General features: G+C 34.0%; 2 protein-coding genes, 1 long non-coding RNA gene, 1 other non-coding gene and 1 pseudogene across 4 annotated transcripts; 2 read left to right on the top strand and 3 right to left on the bottom strand.

The window, feature by feature from the left end:
- On the bottom strand, positions 1-3,588 carry LOC112741508 (ent-kaurene oxidase). The gene is made up of 8 exons (XM_025790521.3): positions 3,162-3,588; positions 2,912-3,072; positions 1,711-1,872; positions 1,469-1,609; positions 1,123-1,377; positions 803-964; positions 514-708; positions 1-433 (listed from the first exon to the last, which is right to left on the bottom strand). The coding sequence occupies exons 1-8, from the start codon at positions 3,322-3,324 to the stop codon at positions 116-118; spliced, it is 1,557 nt and encodes a 518-aa protein (XP_025646306.1). The 5' UTR covers positions 3,325-3,588; the 3' UTR covers positions 1-115.
- Positions 3,589-11,148: 7,560 nt separating this feature from the next.
- On the bottom strand, positions 11,149-11,790 carry LOC140178475 (uncharacterized). Its single transcript, XM_072215565.1, has one exon. It carries the CDS (start codon positions 11,788-11,790, stop codon positions 11,149-11,151), a length of 642 nt encoding a protein of 213 aa, XP_072071666.1.
- A 5,352-nt stretch (positions 11,791-17,142) lies between these two features.
- LOC112745784 (U6 spliceosomal RNA) lies at positions 17,143-17,245 on the top strand. Its single transcript, XR_003173695.1, has one exon. It is a non-coding gene; the product is annotated as a U6 spliceosomal RNA (small nuclear RNA).
- Positions 17,246-17,363: 118 nt separating this feature from the next.
- LOC112746383 (small nucleolar RNA U3) lies at positions 17,364-17,555 on the bottom strand (annotated as a pseudogene).
- A 1,422-nt stretch (positions 17,556-18,977) lies between these two features.
- LOC140178813 (uncharacterized) lies at positions 18,978-20,078 on the top strand. Its single transcript, XR_011871743.1, has 2 exons — positions 18,978-19,232; positions 19,336-20,078. It is a non-coding gene; the product is annotated as an uncharacterized lncRNA (long non-coding RNA).
- Positions 20,079-23,006: the final 2,928 nt, after the last annotated feature.

Here is a 23,006-nt window from a genome sequence, read left to right as displayed (position 1 = left end):
TAGTACACACAATTTTTATTAAAGGAAGAAAAAATTGTTCCGATAGAAATTGCAGATTATTTAGAGAAACGAGAAAGTAAGAGGGGGAAGTTGGGAGTTGGGAGGGAGAAGTTGATCATTTGCTTCTTGGCTTGATTTTGACAAGGAGGGGATGCATCCTGTGGGTGGTAAGGCCGACTGTGTCAACATTCTCCTCTTCACCTTGAGCCAGCTCCCATTCAAATTCCTGAACCAGTCTCCCAATTGACGAGCATGCTATCAGATTCGCCTGCAGAGCCCCTGCGCACACCCTCTTCCCCGCCCCAAATGCAATTGTCTTGTACAGATCCATGCTCTCATACTTCTCATCATCCAGAAACCTCTCCGGCATCCACTGCTCAGGATTTTCCCACACTTCCTCGTCCATGTTACACCCGTATATGTTTATAGCAATCTGTTGAAATCACCCTACACTGTCATTACTGGAAAGAATATAAAATGCTTAAAAGTTGAGCCCAAAGGATAGGATAAGACCTCGCTCCCAGCCGGAATGTGATATCCTCCTATTTGAGTATCTTCATCAACATGCCTTAATGGGACAATGGGAGCTGCACTGTGCTTCCTCAAAGTTTCATGGAATACAGCCCCTAAATACGGCAGCTTAGCCAAATGGTCTTCTGTTACCCTCTCATTCCCGCATGCATCTTGGAGCTCCGAATACAGTCGATCCTGCCATACAAAGAGGAACAGGCCAGTTATGCTATCTTATCTAACAGAAATAACTAACCGGTGCAATAGATAAAACACAGGTAAGGCGAACAACCTGACGTGTTTTGTCTTTAGCAAGTTCATACATAGCCCATTCGGACGTAACTAATGTAGTATCCGAAGTCTCTATGATGGTCTCCCAAAGAAGCATCATGATTTGGTCTTCGGTTAGCTCCTTCGCTTCCGATAACAGGTAGTCAATGTAACAATTCACTTTCTGCAAGAAACAACCAAATTGGGGTGAGCCTCTGCAGATTTTAAGTTGAGCTGTACACTAGGGCTGCATTTGTTTTTGAGAACAAGTTAAAGACAAGACACTGAGAACAAGACATGAAGGACAGAAACACAAAATTTTGTGTTCTTAGCATTCCTTACCTTTCCCGAAGCAATTCTCTTCTTCTGCTCATTGATTAATGCTTTCATAACTGCTTTCCTGCGGAAGCACATTCTCTGAATTTTTGTCTCCATGCTCCTATTTGGAATCCATCTCAAGTATGGGAAGAAATCTCGCCAATCAACCTCAATTGCACCCTCCATTATGTCAACCACTAGAATTTGATACATGTCCTTCCTTGATATTTTATTTCCAAAATCATCCACATAAATGGATTCCACATCACTTCCTACACCCTGCGAATACCCCATGCTTAGTTTTATAACAACTATATTATTTTACTTGTTACAATAGATACCATTTGTCAATCATAAAATACAAACTCACTTGCTTCATTGCCAATCCAAAAAGTTGAGAAGAAAATATATCCCTAAAATTAATTGGGGAATCAGAGGAGTTCTTCACATGTTCATTAAACTGCCTCGACATGTTTTCCACCATTTCTTCTCTGTGGAGACGATGCCGCTTCTGAATAATAAACAGAAAGATATATATTTCAGAGCCTCTCACATTCCAAAAGGAAAAAAAGATGCTGCCACTCAAACAGATAAGGTTGCCAGATAACGAACCTGTGCATTGGGTCCGAGAACATTTGCAAGAATAAGTTTTTTGACCATTTTGTGAAAGTCATTGTAGTCACTTATAGCAACCATACATTTATTGGAAGTCAGAATTGTTAATGCATTTGACAGCTTCCTTGATGAAATCGATGAATATCTGGTAATCATGGCCTGATTACAAGAAAACAAGAAGAATTAAAGGGATGGAGTTATGAAAAAATAATAAACTAGTGTAGTGCAAAATAGCCAGAATTGGTCCTGATGTATAATATATTGGTCAAGAGTAAACACCAGTAGTTACAAAAAAAGGCTATGGCATCGCTCTCAGAGTCTCAGTTAATCCCAAGTAGGGTGTTTCATCTAGTGCCTAAAAATTAGTACTTAACTTTTAGATACTAGAGCAAACACTTCCAAAGTATTTGTCCCAAAGTCATGCTATACATAGAACCATAACTTTATTTAATTGAGACTTTGATAAAACTTTTTAAGGAGGTTGTTTGTACTTTTGAAATAAATCAGACTAAAAATGACTTTAAAATAAACAAGAACATTAACAATTGTGTTTGGTAAATTAATTTTTAAAATTTAAAAAAATCATAGAGACATAAATACGATAGCAAATTTAAATATTTACTATTATACAAAGTTATATTAGATTTTTTAAGTTTGATAATTACAAATAAATTTTGAAAAGTTCTTCAGATGCTTTTAAAGTGCTTTCAAACACAAGTTATCTTTTTTATTTTACAATTTCTTCAGGAAAAAAAAAAAGGGAAGTTTCATCAGAACAAAGCTTGACAACAATTCAGCATAAGGTCAATGTTTATGCTTCAGCATAATATGTGATCTTGGTACAGAAAAATTCGATACTAAACTTGGATGATTTCGAATTCGTCAGATTCCATAATTAGGTTGGAACTTGAAAGAGATAAAATTATCAATTTTAAATCTTAAGACTACAAACGGTTAAAAAGTTGAATTAAAATAGTAGTATATAATTATCTACATGAAGATATATACTTTTTTGGTGACTTAAATGAAGATATATACTATTACTGTTAAACTAAGAAATTAATTATTAATCATAGTATTCAATGATTCAATAAAAAAAAATAAGGATAATCCTGGCTTCTTGAATCAGAAGTAGAGTGGATAGTTGGAACTAAAATTAGAAAGTAAAATAGTAAAGTGGAGTGACTGGGTTAGTGACCTCCTTGACAAGATGGGCAGAGTTGAGAACGATAATGGTGGAAGCACCTGTCCTGATGGAATATATGGGACCATATTTCTGGGCAAACTGTGCGAATGTCTTGTGCGGCTTCTTATCCTTCAATTGCAGCAAATTTCCAACAAACGGTAAACCCGGAACCACTGACATGTATCAAAATCACCCAATTTCAGTTCAGTTAAAGGAAGGTAAATAAATAGTACAAAGTCTAGTGCAGAAGAATTGAGCTAACCTGTTACTTTAGGAAGAGAAGAAGCAAGACCAACCACAAGTGAGGCAGCTGCCGGGGTGCGGTTACGGTTTATTAGATAAATAAAGAGGAGAAGCGAGACAGCAGCTACCACAAGTGAGGCAAAGGGTTGTGCCTGAATAAAGATTAGGGTGTCCATTTGCATGCCTCGTAGCTCTTGGAGCTGTGTTGAATTGCAGGAAACGAAATGGTCATAGAACTATATATATCGACAGACAGAAGCAGGCGAGGGCCTAGGGCAGAGGGAAAGTAAGTAGCATGCAATCGTGACACGAACCGTCCCAGTCACACAACACAGACATAGAGGTCAAAGGAGTATCTCTCAACTTCCAAGAAACTTTTAGATTCCGTGCACGGTGTTTATCGAATCCCCATTCTACTCACTTGTCACCATCATATTTTATCATTTTCCATAATTTTTGCCCATTTCCCGTAAATATAAGGGAAAAAATTTTGTTAATAAATACATAGTAAATTACTAAATATATCATAAAATTAAATTTTAGAGAAAAGGACAAATAGGTCTCTGACCTTTTGTTCCGCAGATATTTTTGTCTCTAACCATTGAAAAATACTTTTAAGTCCCTAATTTTCACAAAACTTGGACGGATCAGTCTCTCCGTCCAAAATGTCTCCGTCAGAGACTGAGGGATTGATCCGTCCAAATGCCTCCGTCAGGGACTGATCCGTCTAAATTTTGTGAAGGTCAGAGATTTAAAAGTATTTTTCAATGGTCAAGACGAAAATATTCGTGGAGCAAAAAGTCAGAGACCTATTTGTCCTTTTCTCTAAATTTTATATATTTTTTTATAAGAAAAATTCAGTTGATAATATACACACATGTTAAGTGAATTTTTTTAAAATTTAAATAAAATAATTATACTATTTACAAAAATATATAAAACATAAGAGTAAATATAGAGGTGGTAAGAGTACCCGAACTTGTGGGTACCCGCCCTGGATGCGGGGTAGATTTTTATCGGGATAGGTTTGCTAGTGGGATGGGACAGGATCAGGTTAGGGTGAATCCGTCTCAGAGTATATATTATATATTATAATATAAAATAAAACATATAACATAAATATATAAAAATTAATAAATATTATTAAGAGTAAAAGATAAATAGGTTTCTGACTTTTTTTGCGGACATTTTCGTTTCTGATCATTTAAAAATATTTTTAAGTTCCTGACATTCGAAAAAATCAGACGGATCAGTCCCTCCGTCCAAATACCTTCGTCAAACCCAACGGAAAATGCTTGTCATGCATCACGCGTACGCGTCGCTATGAATTCTCCAATTTGCATTTTTTTTCATTTCTTTCGAACCATTCTTGCCTTTAAAACTTTAAACCACTCAAACAAACATATCAAGGCATCGAATGGCAGAAAAGTAAATTAAATTTAGCCATTTAGGATGTGTTTGGTATTCACGTTGGGGAAGAGAGAAGTCCGTTTGAGTGTTTTGAACGTTCTATTTTTATATTTGGCAACTTTGTAACACTCTGAACCCAGAATTGCTTTCACCTCTGAACGTATTTTGTGAAGCAAAAAATTTTAGCTTTTGCATTTACATTAGGGAAGGTTGATTACAGTTGAGAAATTAAATGAGAAATTCATTCATTTTCTACCAACTCTATCCTTTATTTATTTGGTTTTATTTATATATATTTTATTTACTTATTATAATTTTTTTGTTCATATGATATATGTTGTTGGTTATAATTATTATATATTATGTTTATATAAAAAAAAATTTTTGTTGTTTTTATTGTACTTTTTATTGTACTTTATTTTCGTTTTTATTATATACTAATGATAAATAATAAAAGAGTCATAAATAATAAAAATTTATAGTCCAAAATAATACTAAATTAAAGAGTATTAACGGTACTAAAAAAATTATAAAATATTTTTTTTGTTTGATATTTTAAAATATATACTACTCTTTTTCATATTTTTATTTTTTATTGTATTTATTTTATTTATATGATTAATATTTTTTTATATTTTTTTAGTGTTTTGCTTTTTTATGTATATTATATGAAATTTTTTTAGTTCATCTAAATTTTTTTATTATATGAAAACTTTTTATAATATTTTTAATTATTTTTTATGTATTTTATCAATATTTTATTAGTATTTAAAGTTTTGAAGGTAAGAATGGCTTAAAAGAAATAGAAAAAAGTATGCAAAGTGGAGAATTCATGGCCAAGTAGAGAAGTCATGACGACGCGTACGCGTGACCCACACGCACGCGTGAGAGGGAAGTCTGTCCGTTCCGTTGGGTCTGACAGAGGTATTTGGACGGAGGGACTAATCCGTTCAGACTTTTCGAATGTCAGGACTTAAAAGTATTTTTAAATGGTCAGGGACGAAAATGTCCGCGAAAAAAAGGTCAGGGACTTATTTGTCTTTTACTCAAATTATAATTTTAAAAAATTTAAAGGATTTAAATTTTAAAATAACTACTATATTATTTACTGAGATTTAAAATATTAAATTTTTAAATATATAATCAACAATAATTTGATAAACTCGTTTAAATAAAAAAATTTACTATAAAAAAATTACAATTTAAAAATGTAAAATTTTAAAATACAAATGACAAAATAACTTTATAATAATATAATTATATTATTTTATCTAAAGAGAAGTTTATTTATTAAGGTCTAAAAAAATACTATCAAAAAATATTTTAAATTTAATATTATGAAAAAAATAAAAGAAATTTATATAAGGACTAATTTGATTAATTTTTAAAATTTAAGGGATGAAAATGACTTATATCTAAATTTTCAGGAACTATTTTGATTATAAATAATTTTTTTACATGTCAAGTGACACGTGATATGCTAGGTATCACTGACCTGACACGTTAACCAATTATCTTGTGACACGTAACATTAACTTACTACATCATCATGTCACGTAATACTTAACGTGACACGTTGACTAATTTGACTTATATTTTATCTTTCAATGACTAATATGACTAAAAAAATCATTTGAGGACTAATTTAAAGAATGAGTGATCTTTTAGAAATATATTTGACTATTAATCTAATTATCAAACATATAAAAGATAATTGTAACATTTGATTACCCTAATTAATGCTAATAACACAAATTCATTACATAATAAATTATAAGAATAGTAACAAATTTTTAGTTTTGTTTTTAGTTATATTTAAAAAATTAATATTAAACTTTATAAATAATGAGAACATGTGACAAAAAAGAATTAAAAGGATTGAGAAATATTTTAATTAAAAATAAAAAGATTAAAAAATAATTTAATTAGATAAATTATGTTTAAATTGTATGAATTAGTCACTTAAGTTGATGTGGTATTATGATAGAAAATAAGAAAAATAACAATACATTTAAAAGAAAAATCCAAAACCGTCATTGACAATTATCTCAAAAGACAACGAGGTTTTTGACAAAAAAAATACCCAACTCAACTCCTGAGCTTTACTTTTATGAGACTGATTAACTTCTGTGCTAAAAAAAGTCAATATTTTTTCTTGGCACAGGGACTAATCAGTCCCAAAAAAAAAATCCGGGACTGGGTTGAGTGTTTTTTTTCTTGGAGGCCTCGTTGTCCTTTCGAGATAATTATCAAAAGTACAGTAGAATATTCACTCTACATTTAAAGGTTACTTGGCTCTAATTTAATATATTATTAATAGATATAAAGATAGATAGATATGTATAATTCTGTACTCTAGGTAATATTCACTAAAATTGTGAATGGTATCAGAGAGGTTGGAATCAATTGAATGAACAGAAACTGAGGCATGGATAAAAAGAGTGAGCGAGCTCAGGTTTTACGATGTATTGGCTTAAAGCTCCATCATGATCAATTGAGTTCAGCTAAGCATTCTCTTAACTACCTGACAGCTCAGCAATAACAAAAAATTAACTTCCTAATTGTAAGTAGAATACCCACAACTAATTGGTCCTAGGATCACTCACTCATATAAATGGCACTATCATATTTTTTATCTCTCAAACTCACTAATACTCATAAAACAAAGGAGAGAATTTTTACATTTCAAAACATACACATTTCATTATGGAACACACAAAATACATAAGGCATATATGCCTTTATATAGGCAAAGTTTCATACTAAAAGTTTATGATTCTACTAACTTTTTAATACACATACTTATCCAACTTTGCTTCTTACTTTGACTATTCAAATAAGTAATTTCTAGCACATCTTGAAAATTCTTTATTAAGTTTAGTCATCAATCTTGTAGCTTTCAATGCACTTCTTGATTCTTCTAGTATGGAGGTGATGAGTGCAACTTCCTTTCAATTCCAATTCAATTTGATTTTGAACTTCTTCATTGTTGTAGAATGTTGTAGTTATACTACTCTCTTGAATGTTCTTCAAAAATCTTCAAGCTTCCAACATTAGTTTCTAGCAATATCTAGCCAATTGATGATTATTATATTCAACTCAAACTTTGCTTCTTCAATTCTTTAACCATGCTTCATGAAAATTCTAATCTATGCAAGTTGATTTAAAATTTTTAATCAACATTGCCTCTCTTAAATCAAACTTGCAGAATTAATCATTCCAAGCATCTTCTTCAATTTGTAAAATAATTCAGTCTTCAATGACTTTGTAAATATATCTGCAACTTGTTCTTCAGTTGGACAGTACTCGATCACAACTTCTTTTTCATTCACCAACTCTCTGATTTTGTGACCCGAATATCAATATGTTTCGATCTTCCATGAAATACTGGATTTTTGCAAAGTGCAATAGCTGACTTGTTATCACAAAATATTGTTGTTGGAGTATTTTGTTTCTCGTTCAATTCCTCAAGAATTCTTCTTAGCCAAACTGCTTGTGTTGCACAACTTGCTGCTGCTATATATTCTGCTTCTACTGTAGATAGTGCTACTACTGGTTATTTTTTTGACGACCATGAAATTGTACCAGAACCAAGATGAAATACAAACCCTGAAGTACTTTTTCTTGTTTCTATATCTCCGGTCCAATCACTATCAGTGTAGCCAACAAGGTTTACTTTATTAGTATTCTCATAATAAATTCCATCATTTAAATTACCTTTGATATATCGAAGAATTCTTTTTGCCGCTTGCAAATGGTTGGTACAAGGCTCCTCCATAAATCTGTTAAGCAAACTAACTCCAAACACAATATCTGGTCTAGTCGCAGTCAAGTACCTTAGACTTCCAATCAAGCTTTTGTAATATGTGGGATTTACTGCTCTTCCTTTATCTTCTCTCAACAATTTGAACTTCTCTTCGACTGGAGTAGAAACTGGTTTTGAGTGCTCCATCTGAAATTTCTTTAAAATATCATTTGCATATTTCTTCTGAGAAATGAAAATTCCATCATCTTTTTGAACTACTTCAATGCCAAGAAAGTAAGACATCAAGCCCATATCTGTCATTTCAAAGTGCTTTATCATAGCCTCCTTGAATTCTGCAATTATCTTCAAATTGTTCCCAGTAAAGATCAAATCATCAACATAAAGACACACGATCAAGATATCTCTAGGTTCAACGAACTTGATATAAAGAGTATGCTCAAACGGGCATCTTCTAAAACCATTCTCAATGAAATAAGAATCAATCTTCTTGTACCATGCTCTTGGACCATGCTCTTGGTGCTTGCTTTAACCCGTACAAAGCTTTCTTCAATTTGTAAACTTTATCTTCTTTTCCAAGAACTTCATATCCTGCAGGTTGCTCAACATACACTTCTTCTTCTAAAGTGCCATTTAGAAATGCAGACTTAACATCCATATGATGTATCTTCCACATATTTTGAGCCGAGAGTGAAATAATCATACGAATAGTGTCTAATCTAGCAACAGGAGCAAATACTTCAAAATAATCGATACCTGGCTTTTGTTTGTATCCCTTAGCAACTAATCTTGCTTTGAAACGATCAACTTCACCGTTGGGTTTGTACTTAGTCTTGTAAACCCACTTTACTCCAATCGGCTTCTTATCTGCTGGTAAATCTGTCAGCTCCCATGTGTCATTCTTCTCAATGGTATGAATCTCCTCATCCATTGCTTTCTTTCAATTGTTGTCTTTAGAGGCTTCTTCAAAGTTCAACGGCTCACAATCTGAAAATAGAGCAAAATTTATGATTTCTTCATCGGACGGATCGTTGTCATTGCCAACTTCATAATCTGATAATCTAGCAGGCAGTTTCCGCTCTCTTTGCGATCTTCTAGATGATTCTGATTGTTCAGATGTGTCAGGTTGCCTTTCTTCTACTTCATCACATGTATTTGGAATTATAGTCAGCTGCTTTTCTGTCTTTGTGTTCCAGTCCCACATGACTTTCTCGTCAAACGTCACGTCTCTGCTGATGATTACTTTCTTTGTTTTTGGATTGTATAGCTTGTATGTTTTTGAGTCTGTGCTATAGCCGATAAAGATACACTTCTCGCCTTTATCATCTAACTTCTTCCTTAATTGATCTGGTACATGGGCATAAGCAATACACCCAAAGACTCTGAAATGATGGATGGAAGGCCGCTTTCCACTCCAAGCTTCCTCTGGAGTTTTATCACGAACACTTTTTGTTGGACACCTGTTTAAAATATGAACTGCTGTGGCGACTGCTTCTGCCCAAAATTCTTTAGGCATTTGTTTTGACTTGAGCATGCATCTGACCATATCCATGATGATTCTGTTCTTTCTTTCAGCAACTCCATTTTGTTGAGGAGTGTATCTAGTTGTTAGTTGGTGTTGAATTCCGTGTTGCTTAAAGTATTCTGAACATGCAAGATATTCTGTGCCTCTGTCTGTTCTGAGAATTTTGATTTTATAGCCACTTTGTTTTTCGACAAACGCCTTGAATGTCTTAAAGACATCACATGCTTCTGATTTCTGCTTCAGAAAGTATACCCATGTATATCTACTAAAATCATCAATAAAAGTGATAAAGTACTTGCTACCACCATTACTTGGAACTTCTACAGAATAGAGATATGAATGCACAATTTCAAGTAATCTTCTAGCTCTCCATGACTTTCCTGTAGGGAATGGATCTCTATGCTTCTTTCCCAGTTGACAAATTTCACAAACACAATTGGGAATATGAATCCGCGATAGACCAGAAACAAGTCCTTTTCTTGACAGGTAGTTTAGGCCAGAAAAATGAAAGTGCCCAAATCGCTTATGCCACAACCAGTTATCATCAAGTATCACAGAACTCATGCAAGAGAGATTAACATGTTGAATTTTTAACGGAAACATTTTGTTTGAAGTCATCTTTGCTTTATCAATGAACCTTCCATTGCTGTCAAATACAGTGCAATATCCACGATAAGTTATCATCTTATATCCCTTCTCAGATAATTGCCCCATACTCAGTAAATTGTAATCAAGTTCAGGAGCATAGAAAACATCAGAAATATAACTCAGAGAACCATCCTTCAATCTAATTGGTATGTGCCCTTTTTCTTCAATAAGGATCTTTGTACTATTACCAAACTTCAATAATAGTTTAACTGAATCATCTAATGAAGAAAATAACTCCTTTCTACCAGACATATGATTACTGCAAGCATTATCCAAGTACCATATATTTTCATCTTCAGCACATGAATTACTTGTAAAAAATAAAGTCTGAGTACTCGGATTATCATTAGCATTTTGATGCTGATTTTCTGCAACGTGTGCTTGATTGTTATTCACCATTTTGAATCTGCAATCTGCTGCTTTGTGTCCATACTTTCCACAATGAAAACAATTGAAATTAGTTCTTTCCTGATAAAAATTGCCTCGACCTCTTCCTCGATTGACAGGCCTGAAATTCGTTCCACCTCTTCCTTGATTAGGTGGTGTAAAATTGTTGTAACTTCCTTGGTTGTAATTGCCACGACCTCTACCTCTGAAACTTCCTCTGCCTCTACTTTGAAAATTGAAACCACGACCTTGTTTTTCTTGTGTACAGCTTGATTATGCAACATTGTTGAAATTCACTCGGCTTTTTAGGGCTTCCTCGGTTGATTTTTCTGATTTCTCTAGTATTCTACTGATGTGGCTTTCCATGGTTCCTTGCAACTCTACAATCGTCATGGTATCCATATTGTGTGACTCTAGTATCGTAGTCACCACATGGTCATACTTTATCGGCATGGTGCGAAAAATTTTCTCCACCACTTTGCTATCGGGCATATCTTCTCCATAAACTCTCATCTTATTGACAAGATCTGTAACACGAGTAAAATATTGCTCAACGATTTCTGAGCTAGACATCTCGTACCTTTCATATTCTCTTCTTAAAGACTGTAGCTTTGCTTTCTGAGTTTTATCTACGCCTTTGTATGACAGCTTCAACGTGTTCCATGCTTCTTTTGCACTTTTGGCATTTGCTATTTTGCCAAACACCGTATAATCTACTCCTTGATGAATTTGAGATAGTGCCAATTGATCTCTCCTTTGTTGGACAGCATCTGCTCCTTCTTGCAAACCCGGTTCAATGAAATTCCACAGGTTCTGGGCCTTCAAATGGGTAGACATCAAAGTCTCCCAATAACTATAATCAATTTTTCCATCTAACTTGGGACCGGACCACACAATATTGAAAGTGTTTGCCATACTGACTCTATGAATAAACAACTATGTGAGAACTCTCCCACACCTCACAAACTCTAATCTCAAATACCAGGTGCTGGATTAACCAGCTCTGATACCAAATGTAAGTAGAATACCCACAACTAATTGGCCCTAGGATCATTCACTCATATAAATGGCACTATCATATTTTTCATCTCTCAAACTCACTAACACTCATAAAACAAAGGAGAGAATTTTTACATTTCAAAACATACACATTTCATTATGGAACACACAAAATACATAAGGCATATATGCCTTTATATAGGCAAAGTTTCATACTAAAAGTTCATGATTCTACTAGCTTCTTAATACACATACTTATCCAACTTTGCTTCTTACTTTGACTATTCAAATAAGTAATTTCTAGCACATCTTGAAAATTCTTCATTAAGCTTAGTCATCAATCTTGTAGCTTCCAATGCACTTCATGATTCTTCTAGTATGGAGGCGATGAGTGCAACTTCCTTTCAATTCCAATTCAATTTGATTTTGAACTTCTTCATTGTTGTAGAATGTTGTAGTTATACTACTCTCTTGAATGTTCTTAAAAAATCTTCAAGCTTCCAACATTAGCTTCTAGCAATATCTAGCCAATTGATGATTATTGTATTCAACTCAAACTTTGCTTCTTCAATTCTTTAACCATGCTTCATGAAAATTCTAATCTATGTAAGTTGATTTAAAATTTTTAATCAACACTAATAATAACTATACTAACTGCCTAACCACTTTAAGATTTCTCCTGACAAATTGGTTATATATTTATTTTGAAGCAATGACAAGTTAAGAGTAAAAATCACAGACTCCATTCACCAAAGATGGGAGATCCTCGACGAAGTGATTCCAAGAGGTTCCAATTACAAACAATTCTCTTCTTCCTACAACACCAACAATCCAAAACTCTCTAACAACAGTACAACACCAAACTCAGACCTCATATTCAGCCTCCATAACACCATCCCATTTAGAAATATATAATTTACACTTATAGTTATCAGAATTTACACATATAAGTCAATATAATTTACATTCACATTTTTTAGAATTTGTACACATGAATTAATAAAATTTATTTGTTGAAGATAATTTAATATTTATATATATTAATCAAACAATGACCAAAATTACTAAAAACTGTTATCCCTCCTAAAATTTTTGTTTTGATAATGATGATGAATCTTAGTGCTCTTTTCATTTGAAGGACAAATTGGTCACTTTTCCATCTAATTAAAATTTTTTATTACCATATAGACACTTTTTGAATTTAGCTTAACATTCATTTGTTTTTAGGATAAATTACTGAAATAAATCAAATGCAACTCAAAATTACTCAAATCCTTCGAAATAAAATTTCCTTTGTAAATGTCGCAAGACACATTTTTATATAAATCGATTTTAATAAATTCGATTTACAGAAAATAGCACTAAATTGAATTAAGTAGATTCGAATTACATGCATGAGAAAGACTATAAATCGAAACAGTAAATTTCGAACTAGAAATGACCATAAATCAAAACAACTGCATTCGATTTTTATTTGCATGTAAATCGAAAATCGAACCAATTCGGTTCGATTTAGACACGTGAACAGCAGTCCATATAAATCGAAGTCAATTATTTCGGTTTAATGGTTTATAGAAATCAAAACCCATATATTCGATTTACAAGAAAATCTCCCTCAATAATTTTTAATAAGCATAACTAATAAAAATTATATTTAATAAATAATTTTTTAATTTTAAAATATTATAATGAATATAAATATATAACTTTTAAATATATATAAAGTTATATTAAATTTTTTAATTTAATAAGAACAAATTATATATTTATTAATGACTTAATCACTCAACATACTCTTTTAGTATTCTTTTTAAATGTTCTAATTATTATTATTATTATTATTATTATTATTATTATTATTATTATTATTATTATTATTATTATAATATATGATCAATTTTTTATTTACTTTTTAAAAAGGATCAACAATTCATACATAATAATCTTATTATCGAGAGTACTTAAAAAAAATTTAAAATATATTATTTTATATATGTTAATTTTAATTTAATAAATAAATTAAAAAATCTTGTAATTAAATATTTTATTAGCTTATTTTTTTAATGCATGAAATAAAATAATTTTTAAAATTTTTAAATTATTATTGATTAAAAGAGTATTGTATTTGAAATTTGAGTAAATATATTTTTAAATAAAAACTAAAAATAATTTTAATAAAAACTAAATAATTTTCAACAAGCACAACTAATAATAATTATATTTAATAAGCACAACTAATAGTTTCGAATTAAATCATCATACTAAATCGAAACCATTAGCTTCGATTCACCATGGGCAGCTATTTATGTGTATAATCGAATTGAATGGATTCATTTTACTAGCAAATATAAATCGAATCTCTTTATTTCGATTTAATATAGTGATTTAATTCGAAGCCATTAGCTTTGATTTATACGTGAACTTCATTTGCATGTAATTCGAATCCAATGGATTTAGGGTTGGACAATGGGTAGGGTAGAGTAGGGTTTCGACTCTATCCTAACCCTACCTGCTGGTTGAAAACTATTTTAAAAACTTTTTTAAAACTCTACCTTATTCTATTCGCGGGTTGAGAATCTGTTAACCCTAACCCTACCTGCACCCTAAAGTAGGGGTGTGCATGGGTCGGGTGAAACCGGGTTTGATGTGACTCAGACCCGATCCGAAATATATACCGGGCATATTTATTAGACCCGAACCCGGCCCTAGACCCGATGAAACTTATACACTTTCGGACCACGATTATACTGGGTAAAAATCGGGTGAAAATCAGGCTGTTAATATTACATTACCTTGATACCTTCTTATAAGATAGCATGTGAAAATATCCAAATTTTCAAGACTCCAACCCTTATTTGACATGGTAAAATTCACTTAGAAAAATATAACAAGAACCAACTCTTCTCTAAAATTAAAGCATAACCATAATCAATACTAATATTGTCTAATAACTCCAAATATTTAAATCAATAAAAATAACACAGTATTATGTATTAGTCTAAAATCTTATGCATTTTAAACATAAAACATTAACTTATAGTCTTATAATAACTAATAACACAAAATATTAAGGTTTACAATACTTAAATTCCACATAAAAATAGTCATCATCCATCACTAATAACACAAAATATTAATTGTATATGATGACCGGGCCACTGGGCCGATTTCGGATGATCCGAGCCATGGCTCGGACCCCGACCCGAAATAATGACCGGGTCTATTTTTGAGACCCTTACCCGACCCTAGACTCGGTGAAATCACACCAAAATAGTCCCTAAAGTGTTCAGGGCCGGGACGGATCTTCGGGCCGGGCCGGGCCATACACACCCCTACCCTAAAGTTCTAAACCCTACTCTACTCGACGCAGAAACAAAAAAAAAATCAAATAAATATAAAATTCAACCATTCCAAATTTCATACATAAAATTAAAAACAATAAAATCTAAAAAAAATCCAACATAAAATTACAAATAATATGATCGTCAACTAGCTTAGTATTTATTTCAAATTTTTATAAGAAGAAGATTGTGAGTACAAGATTCACTTTTTTCATTACATACATAACTTTTACATATATATAATATATTATATAATATATTAGGGATACGGGTAAGATAAGGTATACCCTAAACCCGTACCTTATTCTATCCGCAGATAAATTTACACCTTACCCTATAAAGTAGACAATCTTATTCAAACAAATTGGTCTAGATTGAATACTTGTGGATAGATATATATTGCCAGCCCTAAATGAAAATATGAAACATTTTTGATGGAATATGAAGCAGTGGCTAGCTATAAAGATTGATTCAATTTATTTATTATATTATTATTTATAAAGATTATTGCAACTATTTAATTCATTAAAATTTGTCCAAATTAAAAGAATGTTAACATATTTTATTACCATTAAAATATGTTTTCCATGTTATTTAAATGTTTATAAATAAAAATATTAAAGTAATTACTTCAATAATTAATAATTAATTAAAACTTTTTTAATTATAAAAAGAATTTTCTCTTTCGAAATAATAAAGTTAAGAATTAGAGAAAAGGACAAATAGGTCCCTGACTTTTTGTCCCGTAGACATTTTCGTCCCTGACCATTGAAAAATACTTTTAAGTCCCTGACCTTCACCAAACTTGGACGGATCAGTCCCTCTGTCCAAATGCCTCTGTCAGGGACTGATCCGTCCAAATGTCTTCGTCAGGGACTGATCTGTCCAAGTTTTGTAAAGGTCAGGGACTTAAAAGTATTTTTCAATGGTCAGGGACGAAAATGTCCACAGAACAAAAGGTCAGGGACCTATTTGTCCTTTTCTCTAAGAATTATTTTTCTTTTCTTCCTATTGTGGCTCCAACTACCCAAAGTTGTGCACTTGAACTTGTCTCTGTCTTCTTTTTTTATTCAGTATTTTAATATCCATTTCCACTTTTTCATATTGGAGGAAGGAGGACTAAAAAGGGAAAGTAAAGGATTTTTTTTTAGAGCTTTTTAATGTAGGATTGTTCAAGAAGATATGGTTGACCCAAACACCAAAAAAAAAAGAGGAACAATAATAAGTTAATAAAAATAAAAGGATAGCTATGGAAAGAAAATGACAATTGTCTTATGTGGCTATAAGCCTGTAACTGCTGAAGTACTTTACTTGTTTGTGTTGTGCTCTGCATTTTCCATCATCTGATTTAGAAAATAATTAATCAATACAAACAATAATAATAATTAATAAGAATAAATGGATGGCACATAGTTGAAGGATTGTGATGAAAATCTGCTGATAGTTTTGTTGCCACATTGATGTTCATATGTTCACATCTATCTGGTCCATTGCTAGCTGGCCACTGCTTCATATTCCATCAAAGATGAGATACATTGATAGTGGTGTATAATCGTAAATAATTAATTATTTTATTATGTGAAAAATTATAGATTTGATTATATTTATAGGATAAGTTGAAGTTGCCTATGTTGGTTGTTAGAATTTAATTTCTATTGATTATGGCCTTTTCATTCTATTTACTAGTTACTAATTTGTCTTCTTCATTCATAAAAAATTGAGAGTAGTAGGAATAAAAGAAGGATAACCTGAAATGGCTATGCATGCAACCACCAACAAGGCAGAACCACCGAAATGAACACAGAAACCACACAAAGGTTGAGAACTTGTTGATATTCCTCAGCTGCTCTCAATGGCAAACAAGTCACACATCGCCCGAGTTTTGAGAAGCCAATAATTTATATATCAGAGGCGAATGCAAAGGCTCGTCCCTTCGGGGACATCCGATAAAATTGGAACGATACAGAGAAGATTAGCATGGCCCCTGCGCAAGGATGACACGCACAAATCGAGAAATGGTCCATGGCAGTATGTAACGAAATCTGCTTTTATTTTTAACTTATGGGTCTGTCAGAACACCGTGATGGCGGAATTATTGAACGACACTGTTTTTGGTTTGGCGAAAAAATATAAAAAAAAAATTTTATGGGTCTGTCAGAACACCGTGAGACCATCTTGACCACAAGGTGGTGGTAAGAACGATCCTCCACCGTTGAACTGTTAGTCACGCTCTGATCTCACAGTCATTGTTCATCCACCAGACTTTGGTTCCTGTCTCCTTTGAACTCAAGGATACAGTTGTACGAGCCTATAGAACAGATCCTGTTCAAGTAAGGTCGTGGCTTATTAATGGTGTGTTTAGCAATAAAACCTGCATCTGTTTTGTGAATGCTGACGATGTACGACTAAGCTTACCCTTTCGAAATTCAGAAAATCTTAAAATTTAACCACAGTAGATACAGGCAAGGCAAGATTTTGTTTCTCCGTAATCTGCTGTTTGTTGCCTGATTAAAATGCATGCCCAAATTAAAAATGTGTGTTGAACCCTGCTGATGTTTCTCTCTAACACTATGTCTGATATGTAAATGTGTTTAGTTCTCAAGTCTCATATGACTTGGGCACAGAGAAGTATGGTTAGGGAACAGCATTGGTAAGTTATGTTGCCTCTTTAGCTCTTCCAAAGTGCTTCTTGTTATTAAACCTGATCTGTCATTTGTACATAGCTCAACTTGAGTAAAGGGATATATATCAATGCAAGTTTCAAATCATCCAGATCCACCACATTTTATTTATTCATACCCTGTGTGCATAGTTTGTTCATTGGAGCTTATCCCGGTTAAACAAAGTGGTTAAAAAACACACCCATTTTGACTCTTGTATAGCATAGTCGTTTCATAAAACGGCACTCCCTTTTCTCTGAGTCATATCTAATAATCAATATCAATAATTATATGTATTTTTGGATAATTGTGTTAATACAAGAACTAATCGTTACACTATTAATCACGCTCTGGTCTCAAAGATGCAGATATACGAGCCCTTATACCGATGACTGTCATTCATATCAACCCTCATTTTCTCTCTACCGATGTGCCACTGTGGGACTATTATACATGTTACATAGTGTCTGTGCTTCTTTAATCTATAATCATCATCCTTATCTATTATCACAAATTTGCTGACATTTTTAATTACATGCTTTGTATGAATACATCTCATAACATTCTTAGTATACAGTTTTAGATATAGTAACAACATATTTGTTTTTAAATTATTTTTACTCGACATTTTTGGTATACTAATACTTTATGTATCACTCATCTTTTTTAAAATAATAATTCTCAATCTCCTTGATGTTATTTTGGAAGAATATTGTTATATAGTTTGATATATTTGAAAAATTATGATCATTATCATCATCAAGAAGTATCAATATTATTATCAGTAATTTATATTATTAGATAAAAATATATCGAGTTTGTCAGTGTCAATTATTATGAAAAAAATTCCAAAGTCCAAAGTGCTGATATAATAATACATCTATACTAATATTAATACTAATATATTGTACTACAAATGTGTACCATTGTTTTCCAAGTTCTAAAATCACTCATTCGTTCAGTGCTAGAGACCAAATCATGGGAGAATGAGTTAAAAAGAGGGATGAGGGCGAATGGGTTAAAAAGAGACCAATAAGTAATATATTAATTATTATCTTGCGAACTTTGAAGAAGGATGACGACGGAGTTAAAAAGAGTCATATTCCACTCATTTCTTTTGTGAAAGGTTTTCACCAGTGTAGATATGGCTACAAGAATGTAAATGATCTTGAGGGTGTGGTTGCTAACTACACAAAGGCACACATACCCCTTGAAGTTATGTGGACAGATATTGATTACATGGATGCATATAAAGATTTCACCCTTGATCCTATCAACTTTCCCCTGGATAAGATGAGAATATTTGTTGATACTCTTCCCCAAAATGGCCAGAAATATGTGCCTATCTTGGATCCTGGTAACTAATCCTCCTACGATTTCTTTCGATAAGACAAAAAAAAAAAAACTAAGAACATCCATGCATTATTCGTCATTGATTGAGCTTTTAATTTTGCAAACAGCTATCAAGGTGAAAAACATATGCAACCTTTGTCAGAGGATTGGAGGCTGGTAGGTATGCAGCTCACTGGAGAGGAGATAACGCCGCGACTTGGAAAGTTGGAATGATTTAGCATACTCAATTCCTTCTATATTAAACTTTGGAATTCCAATGGTTGGAGCAGATATATGTGGATTTTCGGGAGATACAGCCGAAGAACTTTGCAGAGGAGATAATGCATACTTCTTGCAGAAACTGGTTTGATCTCTTCAATGTCTCAAATTCAGTGAGTGCTAAATTAGGAAAGTATGTTACTCTTGATGCTCCATCCGATCACATAAATGTGCATGTTGGGGAAGGTAACATCTTGGTCATGCAAGGAGAAGTAATGACGACGAAAGCAGCTAGAAAGACCGCATTTCAACTTGTGGTGGTTGTTAGTAGCAAAAAAACTAGCTATGGACAAGTTTATTTGGATGATGGGGAGACACTTGACATATCAGGACAGAATGAGCCATGGACATTGGTTGCAGACGAAGAGTGTGTTTGTTGCATCTAATATCATTAATGGAAGATTTGCCCTGGACCAAAGATGGATCATAGGAAAGGTCACGTTCTTGGGAATAGCTAAGCATAAGAGAATAAGTTTGAATGGAACAAGTTCAATGAATTCGATGTTTATGTATAGCTTTAAATAGTTGAGTGGTTTGTATAATTTTTTTTTTTAAGTGAAAGAGCTCAACATAACAAAATGGAGCAATAAAATACAAATAACACCGAACAAATAAAACACAAGGAACTTAATTCATAGTCTCTGGTATTGTCATCAACAACCATTAAACTCAACATCACTCCACTTTGTGTGACTCATAAACGACCTTGCAATAACATCCTCTACACCTGTTGCTTGACTCTTAAATATTCTGTTATTTTTTTTCATTCATGTGTTCCAGATAATAAGAAAAAAGGAAACCCTCTATAATTTATCATAGGCAACTAACCACGTACACCACATTTGTCAAATAAACTCACAACCAATAAATAAGTGGTAAACTATTTCAACATTCTTGTTACATAACACATATATATTATCATTCTGCTCTATTACGCCTAATTTATATAATATCTCCTTAGTATTGACCTTATCAACTAAAACGTTTCTTTTTCAATTTTTGTCAACAATCTGCCGAACGATATCTCGAAGAAGGAATTATTTCACCTTTTTCACTGGACAGGACGAATCAACGACATCTATCTGGCTCGAAAGTTGAAGAATGGAATTGTGTGTATGTTTGCGTTTATATGATATACAACAAAAGGGGGAGCGATGAAGGCCATAGCCGAAATGCATCGTACAAGAATAAAGGGAAAGGTCATCAATGTAGGTGAGGCCAAGTACAGAAGGGCTATCGGAGGAGAGAACACTGGGGTACGTGAGGGAGTTATGCAAGATCTGAGGCGGAAATCAAGCAACTAGAGAAGGGTGAAAGTTCTACGAGAATGGAAGAAACTAAGAAGATAGCACCTGTCAAGGATAACCAAGGAAGTGGTTGGACGAAAAAGGTTGAAGTGCCAGTAGTAAAAGAGAATTTCGATTGGCTGTTGAGGAGTTTAGTAGGAGGAACCACAAGAGCCATGGACCTCAAAGCTTTACGGAGAGCCATCGCTAACAACTTTCCTCAGATTGTTGAAGTCAGGGAGCTTGGAGCTTACAAAGTCCTACTAGTGTTTGATTCAGTGAAGAATACGGAGGAAGCGTTTACCTTCAAAATGAATAGTTTCTTACAATTCTTCTACAGGGTATGAAGATGGGAGGAATCCGAACGTAGTGAGACAAGGAGAGTTTGGCTAGAATGTTATGGAGTGCCTTTACATGTTTGGTCAGTGGAGACGTTCAATATAATAGGCGGCTTATGGGGAGAAGTAGTCAAGTGTGATGATGTGACGAAGTCTGCCTTATCCTTTAGTGTTGGGAGAGTGTTAATTGATACCTGTGTCTTTGATGAGATCAAGGAAACAATTCATATCACGGTTGGAACCAGTGGATTTGATGTTTTCGTGAAGGAAATAGGGCACGAAATATACGGAGATGAATGCTCTTTGGAAGACGAAAGCGTAAAGTCTATATGTGTAAACGCTAGTTCACAAGCCGGAAAAATGTTGTTGACGGCGGCAGTGTGGGATCCGGCGGCTGACCTAATCAGGACACGAGCTAATGACGGTGGTGAAAATAAGGGTACAATGGTCACAACAGACATTTTTTTTGAATGATTGCAATAAAGATAATTTAATGGCCTTGCAGAAGAAACGGATAACGGCTCCATTCAATTTTAAGGGCTTTAATGATCAAGCTGATTTTGGGAGATTTGATGAGTGCATTGAGTGTGAATCAGAGAGAACTGTTACACAGATTTGTCTTGAAAAAAGAAGTGGGACCAAACAGCTAGATAAAAGTCTTCACGGTGGGGATGAGATAAATATGCTTTCACAAAGGAGAGAGGCCCACAAGGTTTGTGATAAAGGGAGGCAGCTATCGGGCCATTCAACAAATGGGCTTCAGGAATTTGTTAGCATGATGGGTTGCTGGGTGGAGCCCAAAAGCATCAACTCTGAGCTCCCCAAGGCGTGCTAACTGGGATAGAACCCCAACCAGGAAACGGGCATGATGATGGGCTTGGTAACCTGGACCCTCGCAGACTTGGGGCTAGAACGAATGATGGGGCGAGCCATGAAATCGTTTGCGGAGATGAAGATGGACCGGGTCTGCCACACCCTCATGGATCCGGGTCGGAGAAGCAAGACAGGGCAGACCGGCAACGAGTGCATGGATCTGGGCTGGGTCACTCGCTTCGGTGTGTTCCAGGGTTGATGACGAACCGCGTTCCAATCAGGGGCGCACTCCGCGAGGCTAGCTGTGCGACTCATCCATTGGTGAACGAAGGGGATAACCGAGGCTGCCCGCATCTATGTGCAGTGAGGAAAGATGCTGCTGGCTGGCCTGGCGGGGAAGCAGAACCGGTAAAGGATCTGTGAGAACGGGGGGACTACAAACGCCGGCTGGTTTTGATGACGAACCGGAAGTGGAGGGGTGTGTTGATGAAGTAAAGGGCCGGTCTAAACATGAGAATCAACACATGCTATACTAGGAAAAGGTGAGCGAATTGGAAGAGATAGATGGGGAAGATGAAGGCGTGGGTCAAGGCAATGTGAACAAATGGGGGTAATGAGGATGCTGGATTCGAGACAGAAATTGAAAAGGCAATACCAGATTCTGATCAGAGAGGTACGCAGTTAGGACAGATAGTTGAGAATAAGGAAACGCTGAAGCTGGCAGTGGAGTCAGGTGCGGTCCTTTATGACGATGAAGAAGATATTATGGCGATCCTATAAAGTCAGAATGAAGCAATCGCCGCAAAAAGGAAGATGGCAAAACAAAAGGAGAAAGCTAGGAGGAGCAGGCCTAAACATCATAACAAGGTGTGTAGAAATTATTTTAAATGATTTATAGTTATTGGAATGTTAGAGGCCTAGGAGGGTATGGAAAGTGGAGTATGGTGAAAGAGTTGAAGAAAAAATATAGATTGAATATGCTAGGTTTGATTGAAACCAAGAGGGAGACTGTGACTAGGTTTGATGTAGCACGCTTGTGGGGTTGTGATACGGTGGATTGGGAGTTTGTGGAATCTGTTGGTG

The sequence above is a fragment of the Arachis hypogaea genome, chromosome 14 (genome assembly GCF_003086295.3).
Source record: "Arachis hypogaea cultivar Tifrunner chromosome 14, arahy.Tifrunner.gnm2.J5K5, whole genome shotgun sequence".
Lineage (NCBI taxonomy): Eukaryota > Viridiplantae > Streptophyta > Magnoliopsida > Fabales > Fabaceae > Arachis > Arachis hypogaea.
This window is presented reverse-complemented; position numbering and strand designations above follow the sequence as displayed.